The sequence below is a fragment of the Myxocyprinus asiaticus genome, chromosome 39, assembly GCF_019703515.2.
Source record: "Myxocyprinus asiaticus isolate MX2 ecotype Aquarium Trade chromosome 39, UBuf_Myxa_2, whole genome shotgun sequence".
NCBI lineage: Eukaryota > Metazoa > Chordata > Actinopteri > Cypriniformes > Catostomidae > Myxocyprinus > Myxocyprinus asiaticus.
In genome coordinates, this window is record NC_059382.1 from 10,341,220 (window position 1) to 10,357,370 (window position 16,151).

The 16,151-nt window shown below is 38.1% G+C and overlaps 2 protein-coding genes across 3 annotated transcripts in view; one reads left to right on the forward strand and one right to left on the reverse strand.

Moving 5' to 3' along the window:
• Positions 1–16,151, forward strand: part of LOC127430095 (neurobeachin-like) — a 401,279-nt gene that overhangs the window by 213,534 nt on the left and 171,594 nt on the right. For both annotated transcript variants that reach the window (XM_051679563.1, XM_051679564.1), the window contains exons 35-37: positions 8,604–8,668; positions 12,018–12,126; positions 15,546–15,712. In XM_051679563.1, the coding sequence (XP_051535523.1) occupies positions 8,604–8,668; positions 12,018–12,126; positions 15,546–15,712 (341 nt within the window). The remainder of the gene's footprint in view (positions 1–8,603; positions 8,669–12,017; positions 12,127–15,545; positions 15,713–16,151) is intronic.
• LOC127430113 (putative nucleotidyltransferase MAB21L1) overlaps positions 1–16,151 on the reverse strand; it is a 73,833-nt gene that overhangs the window by 20,686 nt on the left and 36,996 nt on the right. The window lies entirely within an intron of this gene.

A 16,151-nucleotide genomic window follows, 5' to 3' on the forward strand; every position in this document is an offset into this window, starting at 1 on the left:
GCATGACCACTCAAGCAGGACTGTGGAGGACATCAATCAGTTTATATCGTAACTGAAACAGACCTACAGCTTCATTGTTATGGAATAAGGTAGTTAGGGACTAGTTTCTACGTTACACAAAGCACAATATTTTCACAACTATAATTTTTCACGCAATGTGCAAACAAGCAAATTCAGAAAGCCAAATTGCAAACATTAAGAAAGTATGAAGTATGAAACTTACGTCTTGCAAATCTGAAGTTGTGTCACGGAGAGTTGGTATCGTTCCATCCTTGATCCTTAGATTTGAATCAAATCCAGCCTTGTGTTGACCATCGTTGATGAAGCAGTCTGAGTTAGCACAAGCGGCTCTAGCGAGGAGATAAATATGGCGGACTGGTTTCAATGAGGGTGGATCTCTTCGCCAGCCATGGGCAGTACCCTTACCCTTTTGATGTCATAAGGGGCTGCAAACCTGAACAGCTCATTCGGAGACACTGTTTTTTATCGATGGGGAACGGAAAGAAAGCAGGGGATGGTCTTTTACCATATTTTGTGGTTGTCTACACACACTGGGGACACATAATTATGTTCAAAGAAACTGAAAAAGTGGATTTTGCATAATATGTCCCCTTTAAAAGTGCCAAAAACCTTCTAAAACTAGCAATCCTAACCAGCAAACCAATTTACGCTGTTTTATTTATTTATTTATTTATTTTATTATTATTTTTTAGCAGAGATTAAGTCAAATAGTTCACATATTTGAAATTATGATCAATCTCTTCCCAGAATATTCTTCCCTCTTGGCTGTAAATAGTGTTCCTGTAACCCCACCTCATGTAAACACACCACAATGGTCTTCCTTTTAAATTCCAGTGATATATTACAGTTCGCGGACTTTCCGAGTCCCTTGTTAAGCCTTTCCTTTCAAAGGGGTCAGAGTCCCGATGTTGTAGTCAGAGCAGGAGATATTTAACATACCTTCTGTCAGCCCATCACTCTTGCACCAGGAGCCCATAATGAAGCCATTACCTCAGCATCTCTTCCTCAGAATCCAGCTGGTTGGAGTGCTCAGCGTGATGGGAGCTTTTAGTCATTGAATGGCACCTCTGACTCAGTGAAGTCCATGCCACTAAACTCCCAACTCAAGAGGGTAGTCAATCTGTACATTTGCTATTAGTTTGCTCCAACAAAGGTGCTGTCTTCCAGACAGTGTGTTGCATTGGACGTGTCCTGCTGTTCTGTTTGAAGATTTCAGCTGACCTTCCCCACATTACATTGAACGTTTTGAATGTTTGCAGTTTCTTTGCTGGCATCTTTTAAATGTTGCCTGCCTGCTTTGTTGCTGGTTGGATTTATTGCTGAATGAAGCATCACATTGAGACTCAAGCTCCTGGTTTTATCTTCCTCCGCCCCTGTTATAGATATAGTGTTACCACAGCCCCAAGAGTTCTTGCCATTAGAAACTCCCAGGGTAGAAAGAGCCTGATATATCGATTGAACAAAGAGGGAGTGAAACCAGAGCCTGGATCCAAAGCAGCTTTCAGACACAGGAAAGTTTGTAGCCAAAGCCTTCATTCCCGGCTCGCTGTAGGATCTGATTTTGAACACGTTCCTTAAAGCAGAGGCCTCGATCAACAAATGGCTTGATTATTTCGATGAGAAGGTCAGCAAGAGAAGAAAAGACTGGATTCACTGTTAAAGTCTCTTAGATTTCCAACACTTCGCTAAAATAAAAAAATAAAAACATTTTTTTTTTATTTACAGTTATTTTACTGTGCGTAGATTTTCCCCAGAAAAATTATTTGGTGTGAAGGGCCTCTAGATATGTTCTTTAACCCAATGACTATTAACCAGGGTAACACAGACCCCAGAGGATACCAGGTAGGTTCTAGGGGATACATGGTAAGTTTTTTTACACTGTTTTGCTTTGTTGGACCTATAAAATGGACATTTCTGTTTCATTGTTTTGCATTTATACATGCATTCACTGTTAGGTGTTTCTCAAAAATGATTCTTTATGATGGACATAAACAGAACTGTTTAAACTTTTTACAAGTATGGCTCTCATTAAATGGAGAAGCTACTTTAAGAGTTTGTTTTTCATCCATATTATCTTTTACATATCATATTACATTACATGATCGTGGCATCATTTTTGCAAACCAAAGTTATGTGCTTCATTGCGCATGTGGCTCATATCCAGTATAATATAAGTTAAAGGAATAGTACAAAATGAGTTATTTCATAAAATACTACGATCGCTGATTTCCATAAAATAACAGTTGACAGTTACTCACTCTGAAGTTAAAAAAGGACCCAAATAAATAGTCCATGCTACTTGTACATCAAATACCAAGTCTTCTGAAGGCATACAATTTCTTTGTATGATGAACAGACCGTAATTTAAGTCATTATTCACTCTCAAACCAAATAAAATCATTGGCCAACTCATGTATAGTATACAGAGCCCATATCAAATATGGGTACATGTCAATAACATCAAACCTCATTGGTTCTTGAGCATCTTGTGACCTGACGTCATGACATAAGAACAAATGAGGTTTAATTTTATTGGATTTGAGTGTTTTCTTTTACATGAGTGGTTCGTCGATTTGATTTGATTTGAGAGTGAATTACAAAAAAGTGGTATGTTATATATCTCTTCAGAAGACTTGGAATTCATGAGTCCCATGGACTACTTTTATGACACTTTTGTGTGCTTTTTTAAGCATTAAATTAAATCAACATCAACTGCTATTTTACTAAAATCAGAGATTGTGACTTTCTTTAAATTATATCCTTTTGTGTTCCCCAAAAGAAAGGAAGACATGGGTTTTGAATGACATGAGGGTAAATATTCCTTTAAACTAAACACGTTTCTTCTTCACAGACAATGAAGGGCCTTACTAATGATTCTGTAGGGGTACCTTAGATAAATAAAGGTTGGGAAACATTGCTTTAACCACATTGGTAAAACTGGTTAACCGCATCAGAAATGAACCATGTTGCTTTAAAGACATCCTTGTTGTGATTCCAACAACCTCAAGCTTTTCTCCTTCTCATCTCCATGCTAATGTACCCAGACAGCGGGACGTTCACATCTCTTGACCCTTTGCCCCGCTCTGTTTTGCGAACTGTCACTTTTATGAATAAATTAGCGATAATCATCTTGCACTTTTTTTATTTATGCTTCCTAATCAGCGCTATTCATCTAAGGCCACAGACAGCTAGTGTCTCAATCCAGTCAAGTTGCAGCGGGTGCAGCAGAGGTCAGGCAGGTCTGTTTCATGTAACATCTTAAACATACATAAAGGATCTAGTGTGGAGCCGGAGAGATTTACAGATGGACGGCCTCCAGATGTCGGGAACTGTGCTGAGTAGATAAAAGCAAAAACGCTCCCTCTGTCTCTTGACAGGTCGAATTGAGATGCTGCAAATTCTCAAGAGCCATTAAAGTTTGTGAGTTACAAAGATGGGGGGAAGGAAAAAACTGTCTGTCCGGTGTTAAGAGCTACAATGAAGTTCTTTTCTCCCCGAGTTCTTTTTGTTGCACATTTTTTGGCTAATGACTGTGTTCTCAGCTGAGTACATTTTGCCAGGCAGCTTTGACAGGAGTGCTTGACAGCTGTGACTAGAATTCATAGGTTAAAAAATTATTGGAGTTTGAGTGAAATGAAGTTACTGACTTCAAAAAAAGTATGCGTTTGTGTTTTCACTGAAGCAAGCTGATGACTTGTCAAATAATCCAACCTATTCATGTGAGAAATGAGTGAACCTATTGCTTTCTGCGTGAAAGGATACTTTTATAAACATAAAGTATTTACTGTGTACATATGTATGATCTTTTTGAAAAATGACTGCACATCCATGGATAAAATGATATTTCACCGGTCATCCAGGTATTGTGAGTCATCTTTCCTGCTTCTCGTAAAATAAAATAAAAATAAAAAATCAACGTGAGCAATATTTCATGTCTATTTATTTTATTTATTTATTTTGTAAGTAGTTTTGTAATAAGCAGTATATATAACAAGCAGTCAGACAGCAGTTTTGCAATATAAACAGAACAGAAATCTGAATTCTTATACAGAACATTGACGCAAACCGGAGGTGGAATTCAGCTGTTTCTGCAGACTCCGTCCATGGTCTATTTCTTCTCACATAATAATGTAATTTCAACTCAAATCAATATTTAATTTCCATTTATTTATCTTTTTGGTAAGAAGTCTCATAATAAGAGGAATAGTGAGCACTCACTATTGGTTGATAAAAATCAACCAAACTCGAAAAACAGAGGTGGAATTCAGCGGTTTCTGAAGACTCTATGGTCTCTTCTCAAAAAATAACATCATTTCTTCTTGAATCGATATTTCATGTCAAGTTAATAATTTGTTGGTTAGTAGCCATGTAATAAGTGGGATATGCCACTGTCACCCAGTCATGTTGCAACATAAACTCTTTCAGGGTGATGCAAGACCCCTTTATGTCTGCATCATGACCACCCTTTTGGGATTTATTTTGCTATAAGGACCGGCTGACAATAGATTATTCCTTACATATATTTTAAATATTCTCATCCCAATACGTAAATTAAGAAAATACAGTGGCCCCAAAAAGCATTTTTTAGACACTTTTAACACTGAAGTCACACTAAAAATTACACATTTGTGTGAATGCATGTGTAAAGTGTGGTGTAAGTGTCCAAATACTATTTGGAGCCATTGTATGCAAAACAGATCATTATTGACTTGAAATCCTCTTATAATGCCTCCAACTCTGGATCAAATACAAAAGTCAAAAGTGAAGTTCCCATGAGAAACATTCAGCATCCATGTCCAACACAGATCCTGGACCAGACACTCAAAATATGGAAATCCAGCGCTTAACCACTTCAGATAAATTCTCCAACCCAGTGTGTCAGCTTTTCCAAGTATAAGCTCCCCTTGCTTGAGATCGCAGGCCGGATGTGCTCTCCTCTTTTACATGAGAGATCGCATTACCATTTTCTAGAGGTACATGTCTTTGTTAGTACACATCACATGGGCAGCATACTCGTCTAAGCCCCTAAAATCCCCCCACAATCACACCCACATCGCCACTGGGAACTTTATTTTTCCCCCGCTTGAAGGGGAATACAGAGAACAAGAAAAAAAAATGGCACAGAAGTAGTGCTTTACAGTGCCTGTATCAAGTGTGAAGGCTACTTGAGAAGAGACTGTGGAACAGAGCTTGGCTCGGGTGTCTTGGAGTAGGCTGATGTCTTTTTCTTGGCAGACTAGTGTTGCCCCCACATCTGCATGTATTTCCTTATTTATTTTTGTCACGTGGGTGTTGCTTTACTTGAGCAGAGACTATTGAAGAAGCACAGAGCTGAGGCAGTCCGATCCCAAGTGAGGAACTGCCAGACTGCAGAGTAGATAATGAATAGTAGAGGGTAACGAGTGGAGGAGAAAGAGAGAGAGAAAAAGAGGCATATTGGGTCAGTTACACCATTTGGAGACCAGATGTGCCTCCATGTTGTCTTCAGTGATGATGTTCACTTGTGCATTTGTACTAATACTATTTGATACAAATACTATTTGAGTTAGTATTTTTCTCCCCTTTTTCTCCCCAATTTAGAATGCCCAATTCCCAATGCATTCTAAGACCTCGTGGTGGCGTAGTGACTCGCCTCAGTCCGGGTGGCGGAGGATGTATCTCAGTTGCCTCTGTGTCAACCCGAGCATCTTATCACGTGGCTTGTTGAGCGCGTTACCCCAGAGACATAGCGCGTGTGGAGGCTTCACGCCATCCACGCGGCATCCATGCACAACTCACCATGTGCCCCACCGAGAGCGAACCACATTATAGCGACCACGAGGAGGTTACCCCATGTGACTCTACTGTCCCTAGCAACCAGGCCAATTTGGTTGCTTAGGAGACCTGGCTGGAGTCACTCAGCATGCCCTGCTATTTGAACTCGCAAACTCCAGGGGTGGTAGTCAGTGTCTTTATTCGCTGAGCTACCCAGGCCCCCGAAAATAGGATTTTTTGAATTTTTCAAAATTTGAATTTGAAGAGTGGAATTTCTGCACCACTTGTGTCACCAAATGGAATTGCACAAATAATGACTGTTTTCAAACAGGTTTCAATGGCGTCACAGCATTTAAACTATTTGCAGTAATGAACCTTCGAATGGGAATGCTGCCTTCAAGTGCTTTCGGAATTTTCTTCTAATGTCGCAATAATGAGTATGTCACGTTTAAGTTCTTTGTTGTCAGAGAGAATAGGACATATTGAGAACACCAGGTTCATTCTTGCATATTTATTGCAATTGATTTTGGAACTTTGATAAAAATACATGCTATTTTCTCTATTTAAAAAGGTATAACATGTATCATACTGATGTATGCAGATGCACATGACCGAAACGACATGCATTCACAAGGTACAGTAGCTAAATTTAGAAAATTAATAAAGCCTACCATTCACTACAAAAACCTTTCCTCCTTCACCCTGTTGAAAAGTCATTTTTAATGTCATTAAAGTCAATCTTTGTATGGTAAAAATTTATGGATTTTAATTTTTTAATTGTTTTTATTTATTTACTTTTTATTTAAAACTCAACCAGTATGTAATTTCACCTATACACATCAAACATTTTGATATACTTTGTTTCTTTGGATACTCTTATTTTGATCCCGCAATACCTGTTACTCCGCTGCTGAGGATAATGGTATTTCGGTCAAATACATGCTGTTTGCTCTGTGTAAAAATGTACAATATGCATCAAATGGATAATGATGTACCTAAATGTACTCTATATGACTGAAATGGCAAGTGCTAGCAAGGTAGTTGGATTTGTAAAAATGAATAAAATCTACTATTCACTATAGAAAGAGTACTCTCACCTGCCATATTAAAAGTTCCAAGTAGAACTAATATTAATCCCAGTTGCATGTGAAGACAACTTTATATTTGTATCTGCGTAAGATGGCATTGGAGAAACTTAAAAAAAGTTCTTAAAAAAGCACTCCACCTTTAAAAAAATAAAGATTTTATTTATTTATTTATTCTTTGTTTAATGTTTTTTTTTTTTATTATTTTTATTTTTTTTTAAAGAAGATTAAGAATCAGATTCTCAGCTGTGCTCTGCAACTTAATACCTGACTAGAGACCTTACGTTACTCCAATTCTGGATCAAAACCTTCAAAATGTTTAAATCAACCTATGTGGCGCAGAGCAAGAGACACCACATTGCTCAGAATTTCCAGTCATCATTGAGGACATCGTTCATATCCATACCCATTCCTTGGCATTCCTGCAGCTCTCCTCTCACCCTGATCCTTCCACCCTCAAGCCCATCCTTTTCTTTTGCCCTCTTTGCTTTTGAACTCTAACCCTGCTCATGCTCTTTCCCCCCTAACTTGTACCTTTGAGAGCAAACAGTAGAACCAGGGAGAATTTCCCATACTGAGTAGCAAGACTCCCAAACTACCTTTTAATCATCTCCAGACCTATGTTGTGTGTGAGAGAGACAGAGAAAGAGGGAGAAATAGGGAGAGGGTGAGGGAGGGCCTGAGTCGTTCCCTAAGGCTCAGCAACGCTCCAGGAGAGGCGACGGGCCAGTCTCAAGACGGAGGTCTTTGGTGATCTGTCACTGGGTGCTCACAGGGAGGAAATGGCTGTGTTTAAGGGGCAAGAGGATACGGTTTCATTCTGCAATTACGTCTTCTGTTTACACATATGTTCACAGAGGAGGAAAAGATGCTTGCATACGCACAGGGCTGAGTTCCAGGCTTTTATGGCTCTGGCTCTCGAACGCAGATATCCGACCTCAAAGGCATCTTTACTTGCACAAATGCTGCAATCACTATCTCTAGATGTCCTATTTAGGCACAACATCAGACTTTTGGAGAGATATTTCTAAACGCCACAGGTTTTTATTTGAATAAATATAATCATCCGGATGTTTTTTCTATGTGTTATTCTTCAATTCATTTTTCCCCCTGGAGAACGATTTGGCTTATTTATTGATTAATACTAGGGCTGCCAAAGTTAACACTATTGTTTATCAATAAATGATGATGAAAAACCTTTATGGATAATTAATTTTTAAATCAAATCCAGATGTGAATATTGTACAAATAAGTCCTTTACAAGTTAAACATATTGTCGATGATAATGAGAAGACCACCAATAAAATATACAGTATTTGATACATTTTTGTTTCTATACAAAGACTAGAAACTCAGTACATTAATAATGAATGCACTATATTATGAAAGAATTAATATATGCTATAAGATGTAAATTTCACTCAATTTTAAATTAGATTAATAGCAATTAATTATTTTACATCTACATTTATGCATTTGGCAGGCACATGTGCATTCAAGGTATACATTATATCAGTATGTGTATCCCCTGGGATTCAAACCTATGATACATTGCTACTGCCATGGTCTACCAGATGAGCTACAAGAACACTTTTAATCTACAGAAAATGTTAATCTATTGACAGCCCTTATAATACCCATTTCTGGATTTGTTTTTTCTTATTGATTGCAACAAGTTATTATCAATTACAGTACAATCACCACAATCCATTAATGAAGTGCAAATGTTTCTGTTTCTTTCAGGAGTGGCAGAACTCCATACAGAAGAACGCTGGCCTTGCTTTCATTGAACTTATCAACGAGGGAAGGTAGTTTATCCCATGTGCTCCTGAAACACCATCAATAGCTTACAGATCACTGAACATGTCACTTCAAGCCTGTTATCTGCCACTGGTCTGCTTGGCTGTCTAGTTACCATGGCACCTCTGAGCAAGCAGACTAGAGAACAGGGTGGAGACTAGATTAGCCCCTAAGCCTCTTGTCCCGTAGTGTAGGAAGTGTTTGTATGAGTGTATGTGTGTGTTTGGTATTGGTGGTGAACAGAGTGTAAAATTTGCTGAGACAAGCATGCTATGAGTGAGTTGGTATATAAACCCTGACATACTTTCTGCCCAGCGTGTGTGCATTCTTTTTAACGTTCTCACTCTCAGTTTTTCTGTCATTTCCTCACTCTTCCCAATTCATATTCTATATGTTTATTTACTTTGCGTCCTATAGTTGTTTTTATCCTTCCAATCTCACAAAAAGGTTGAAAGTGTGTTTATATACTCAACTATAGTTTGGGGAAATAATTTTCTGCAAAAGAAAGATAAATGTAACCTCCCTTTGGGGACGTTCGGGGACATTCTCAAGTGGAAAATCAATTTATAAACAATTGTTTTAATTATTCCAAAAATGTTGTTTTTGTTTAGGGTTAGACTATAGTCACAGTAAGCTTTATATTAAAACAAAAGTGTATGATATGTACCCAATTAGATAGCCAGGTAAATTTGTGTGTGTACATACCTAGCTAAAGTTTGGGGACATTAGTGAAAAAAGTGAGCTAAAGCTGTCAAAACCTCCCATGTGTATATTTAATCCTAACAATGCAAAAATGTTTTTTTTAGGGTTAGTCTATAAAAAATAGAAGTCTATGGTATGTCCCTATTTACATAGCTATTGAAATGTATATGAGTATGTATAGGAGTGTGTGTGCCCATTTGTGTGTGTTTGTCTGGCTCAGGCTTTGGGTCGTTGATGTTGAGCTGATCTTGGCCGGCTCAGCCTGCACACCCATCTGCTGACCCATCTGTGCACGCACGCACACACACACACACACACACACACACACACACACACACACACACACACACACACACACACACACACACACACACACACTGGCAGGCTGAGTCAGCAGAGATAGTCGCTGTCCAGGGTGCTGGCACATCAGTCATTCACCATGTTGAAAATTTATGGCAGGGCACTGGAGCATTCAGGTGTGTGTTAACACAATACCAAGGAGGAAAGACATCAGCAATGATCTTAGAGAAGCAATTGTTGCTGCCCATTAATCTGGGAAGGGTTATAAGGCCATTTCCAAACAATTTAAAGTCCATCATTCTACAGTGAGAAAGATTATTCACAAGTGGAAAACATTCAAGACAGTTGCCAGTCTTCCCAGGAGTGGACATTCCAGCAAATTCACCCCAAGGTCAGACTGTGCAATGCTCAGAGAAATTGCAAAAAAACCAAGAGTTACATCTCAGACTCTACAGGCCTCAGTTAGCTGTTCATGACAGTACAATTAGAAAAAGACTGAAAAAGTATGGTTTGTTTGGAAGGGTTGCCAGGAGAAAGCCTCTTCTCTCTAAAAACAACATGGCAGCATGGCTTAGGTTTGCAAAGTTGCATCTGAACAAACCACAAGACTTCTGGAACAATGTCCTTTGAACAGACGAGACCAAAGTGGAGCTGTTTGGCCATAATGCACAGTGCCATGTTTGGCAATAACCAAACACAGCATATCAGCACAAATACCTCATACCAACTGTCAAGCACGGTGATGGAGGGGTGATGATTAGGGCTTGTTTTGCAGCCACAGGACATGGGCACCTTGCAGTCATTGAGTCGACCATGACCTCCTCTGTATACCAAAGTATTCTTGAGTCAAATGTGAGGTCATCTGTCCAACAGCTGAAGCTTGGCTGAAATTGGGTCATGCAACAGGACAATGATCCCAAGCACACCAGCAAATCTATAACAGAATGGCTGAAAAAGAAAAGAATCAAAGTGTTGCAATGGCCCAGTCAAAGTCCAGACTTCAACCTGATTGAAATGCTGTGGTGGGACCTTAAGAGAGCTGTGCATAAACAAATGCCCGCAAATCTCAATGAACTGAACCAATATTGTAAAGAAGAGTGGGCCAAAATTCCTCCACAACAATATGAGAGACTGATAAAGTCATACAGTACAAGCTATTGAATCATAAGGTGTACTTCGTTTTTCACACATGGTTTCTCCATTTTGGATTTATTTTTGTTAAATAAATCTTGACACGGTGTAATATGTCGTGTTGTTGTTCATCTGAGGTTGTATTTACCTAATTTTAAGACCTGCTAAGGACCAGATGATTTTTATTGAGTCCTGATACGTAAAACCATAGAATTCAAGGAGGGTGTACTTTCTTTTTCACATGACTGTATATCTCTACCTGTCTATATGTCTGTCTATCTTTCTGCCTGTCTGTCTATCTATCTCTCTACCTGTCTGCCAGTATGTCTCTCTACCTGTCCGCCTGCCTGCCTGTCTGTCTCTCTGCTGGAATGTCTCACTACATCTCTGTCTGTATGGTTATCTACCTGTCTGTCTCTCTAGCTGTCTGTTTATCTTCCTGTCTGTCTTTTTGTTTACCCATTTGTATGTCTCTATACCTGTCTCTCTAACTACCTGTCCATCTGTCTGCTGGTCTATCTACATATCTGTCTGTCTCTCTACTTGTCTGTCTGTCTGTCTGTCTGTCCATATCTCTGTCTCTCTACTTGTCTGTCTATCCATCTACCTGTATGTCTGTCTCTCTACCTGTCTTCCTGTTTATCTACCTGTCTGTCTGTCTGTCTCTTTACTTGTCTGTCTCTCTACCTCTCAATTTGTCTGGTTATCTACCTTTCTGTCTCTCTCCCTGTCTGTCTGTCTACCATCTGTCTGTCTGTCCATCTTCCTGTATGTCTGTCTCTCAACCTGTCTGCCTGTCTATAAGCCTGTTTTCTCGCACCCCCATGTAAAACATCAAGCCCACAACCATTTTATAGGAAAACCACAAATATTCAAAAAGCTTAAAAATTTGCTGTGGCTTTTTAACATTTCTGTATTTTATACAATGAAAATGCAGAACTGTGTTTCAACGTCTATGCTAAATTTAAAGGAATAAAGACATACCCTAGATTCATTTCTAAATGTTTGGAAAAAAAAGGTTGTTTACTTTTTTCCCCCCTCCTCTGGGCTCTGAATGTTATTTATTGCTTGTCAGCACTTAAAGAAGCAAGCACATTTGAATGCCATATGGAATTGAAGCCCCTTTTCTGGGACGGTGAGGGGACATTATGCTCAATATCACGCTCCACAGAAACTCAAAGGCTCTGGTTAATTAAAACAAAGCTGATTTTTTTTTTTTTTTAGACTGCTTTGTCATGCCATGAAGGATCATATCGTTCGAGTGGCCAATGAAGCAGAGTTTATCCTCAACAGACAACGAGCCGAAGACGTCCACAAGCATGCAGAGTTTGAGGTAGAAGGCATCTCAAAATCAATGGCTTTTTAGGAGTCTTTTTCACACAAATTTTCACATTTTATAGATCCCCAAGGGAAAATTCAGGATTCTGATATTTTACAGTGGAATATGATTCCATAATTAACTACCAAACTTGATAAAGTAGCAAGATATACTGAAACACAAAACAAATTGTAATGAATTCAAGATCACAACTCTAATCCCACTCTGAACCAAAATGAATCCCAAATAATCTAAACAGAAATCTGATTTTGTAAATCTGATATAGCATGAGATAGACAGAGGGAACGGTGAGAAAATCTCTAGCAAATCCAACAGAGGGGGTTGCCCATAATCCTCTGCTCATGTCTCCAAATGGGGATTAATCCACATATATTAACTTAGCAAAGAGAAATGTAATAATTCTCCCCTAAATGATACTCTGCAATTTAAGGAACTTTATTAAGGTCTTTAAAGACTGTTTATGTTGAATCTTTAAACCATTAGCTTTTTCAGTATAAGGCTAAAATAGGGTCTTGACATTAGCATTAGTGGATTTGTGTAATTATGAAAAGATTACAACATTTCAGCTACATACTTCTTCAGTCCTGCTACTTTTACATACAATGTGGCCGAAACACTTGTTTTTTAAGCTCCTTGAGAAAAAAAGAAGAATTTATACAATAGGATATATATTATGAATGTATTAGTTTATACAATATACAAAGATTAAATTTAAGTTTAATATTCTCTTTGATTTAATTTTTTTTAATTTCTTCAATTTTTTGTTTCTTTATTTATTTAGTAATTAATATTTTCTTTAAAATAAATGACACTTTGTTTGATATTTTCTATATTTGCATATATATATATATATATATATATATATATATATATATATATATATACAGTTGTGCTCAAAAGTTTGTATACCCTGGCAGAAATTGTGAAATTTTGGCATTGGTTTTGAAAATAGGACTGATCATGCAAAAAACTCTCTTTTATTTAAGGATACTGATCATATGAAGCCATTTATTATCACATAGTTATTTGGCTCCTTTTTAAATCATAATGGTAACATAAATCACCCAAATGGCCCTGATCAAAAGTTTACAAACCCTTGAATGTTTGGCCTTGTTACAGACACACAAGGTGACACACACAGGTTTAAATGGCAATTAAAGGTTAATTTCCCACACCTGTGGCTTTTTAAATTGCAATTAGAGTCTGTGTATAAATAGTCAATGAGTTTGTTAGCTCTCTCGTGGATGCACTGAGCAGGCTAGATACTGAGCCATGGGGAGCAGAAAAGAACTGTCAAAAGACCTGTGTAACAAGGTAATGGAACTTTATAAGGATGGAAAAGGATATAAAAATATATCCAAAGCCTTGAATATGCCAGTCAGTACTGTTCAGTCACTTATTAAGAAGTCAAAAATTCAGGGATCTCTTGATACCAAGCCAAGGTCAGGTAGACCAAGAAAGATTTCAGCCACAACAGCCAGAAGAATTGTTCAGGATACAAAGAAAAACCCACAGATAACCTCAGGAGAAATACAGGCTGCTCTGGAAAAAGATGGTGTGTTTTTTTTTTTTTTGTCTATTGTATATTAAGCATTACTTAAGTGTCCAAATACTTTTTGGGAGCACTTTATAATGTAAAAATTAAATAAAAAATAATATGCAACAACATTAAAAGATAAATGCTATGGTAACTGCATAGAATACCAGATACAACCTATCAGTATTATTATGACAATGATTTAGTGGGTGATTTAAATGTAAATCAAGGTGTAGCAGGACTTGCTGTGAAATCTGTCATCATGTTTCAATGAAAGGAACTATGGGGCCATGACATCAGTTTGTGGTATACACACACTTTCTCACACAAAAACACGCCAGTACATGTAGTGATGGAGTGGCGAGTTTCTTATCTGGAATGCACAGCCTGTCTGAGTCTGTTTTATATACTGCTCTTGAAGATCCTTGGCCTAACAGATAAAATCCAGCAGGCATGAGATACTATAGGTGATGTCACCAGAATATCAAACCATCGTCTTGCCCCTCCATCCATCCCAGCATGCGCCAGAGAGAAGGATGGCTCATGCTTTGCGTTCCTCCTCTACTTTATTACCTCCGTTTGCAGATTGAAGAATACTTAAGCAGATAAGATATTTTTACAATTAAGCTGGTGTCACTTCCAACCCTCATATAGCCCCTTGAAGTTATAAATAAAGTTTGATTTGTCAGCGTGGCGCATGGTAAGGCGAGATGACACTGGGAGATTGAGTTATTGACCCTTTGAAGAATATGTCGAGGTATAATATCTGACAGAATTCAAATATAAGGAAGGAAATTCAATTACCTCCCACCTCCCTGTTCCACTGCACTCCACCAGCTTGTGTTCGCAAATTAGATTTTGAATATTAGCAAGAGATCCCCCCTGGGGCCACGTGGGAAGACAATCTTATTGTAGCGTGGAAGATAATGTCAAACGGGCTGCCTTGCGTCACCTTTAGTCTGAGAGGCCTCATAGTCTCATGAGGAGTCATAGTGTCTGCCTTTAGCTTCTGTCTGTGAACAATTTCAGTACGTTTTGTAGTTATATTTCAGTTGGATTTAAACAAAAATTCATCTTTTAAAATTTCATGAAAGCACTTTAGTCTGACTGAAAACATAACAGTCTGATTTTTGCGAAGTCGGACTAACAGACAGAGACAATTGTAATTGTAATGCAATTGTAGTTCAGCTTTGTCCAGGATGCATACACATTAATCAGACCACAATTGGTCTTGCCATTGTGTGCATGCTCCAAAAGACAGAGGTAACGGTTCTGTCTCACTGTTGAAAAACTAGATAGCTGACTGCTTTTGTTTGGTTCGGCATGCTAATTTGATGCAAAAGGTAAACCAGAAAACATCTACATCACTCTCTCAGCTGACATCCTTCATTTAACCATTCGAATATGCATTGTGTCATTTATGCTTGACTTGACTATGTAAAAACCCACTGTGCATGTAAACAGATGGCCTCTTCTTATCCAAAATAAGATACCTATAGTCAAAAGTCTAGCTCCACAAAATTATCTATAGGTTGCAGAGTGGTTGAAACCCTGTAATTCCATAAATTGTGAGGATTTTGCCCTACCATTTAGGAAACAGTCCCTGTAACTGAACATGGTCCCATTTTATGGAGACATTGTATGAAAGTTGCACAAGCAAGTTCCACCAACCTTTATTTTTTGGCAATAAAGAAAGATTAAATTCTTTTGTTCAGCTTCAGGTTGTTGATAATGGGGCTTTGAATCATCAGTGTTGCTTCATGCAGCATCATTCTGTCTTTCAATATACCGGTTCATTTGACATTTGCAATAGATGGTACTCTTTTCACGTCTTTGACTCTCTCTCCTTCTCTTTTTTCATCCATATTTCGGTTAGTCCAACTGTGCACAGTACGCAGCAGACAAGAAAGATGAGGAGACGATGTGTGATCACCTGATCAGTGCTGCCAAGCATCGTGATCATGTGACAGCCAATCAGCTGAAACAGAAGATCCTTAACATCCTCACCAATAAACACGGAGCCTGGGGCGCAGTAGCACAGAGGTACAGCTGTTTCAATGTGAGTGTATGTCAAAGAGTGTCTGTCTTTGACATACACTATTCTATCTATTGTTCTTAATATTGTTCAATAATTTGATCTATCATTGTATCTTTCCTTCTGTTATTTTATGTATTTATTAATGTAAATGATTACAATCAGAAGCATCATTTACAGTACTATTTGTACAAACATATTTAACAGTTCTGGATCCAAAAAAAAAAAAAAAAAACTGTTGCACTGTGAAATTTCTTTGATGCATCTGAAATGCTGCTTTGTACCAAATTCATCAAGTAATTCATACCAGAACAATGAAATACATCTAATGCTCTCCCCAATGCACAAAGATCAAAACACACATATTCAAAGAGCTGTTTGGATGTGTATGTCAAAGAGTGTCTGTTTTTGTGAACGTTTTTGTTATACCATGTAGAGTTGGGCTCA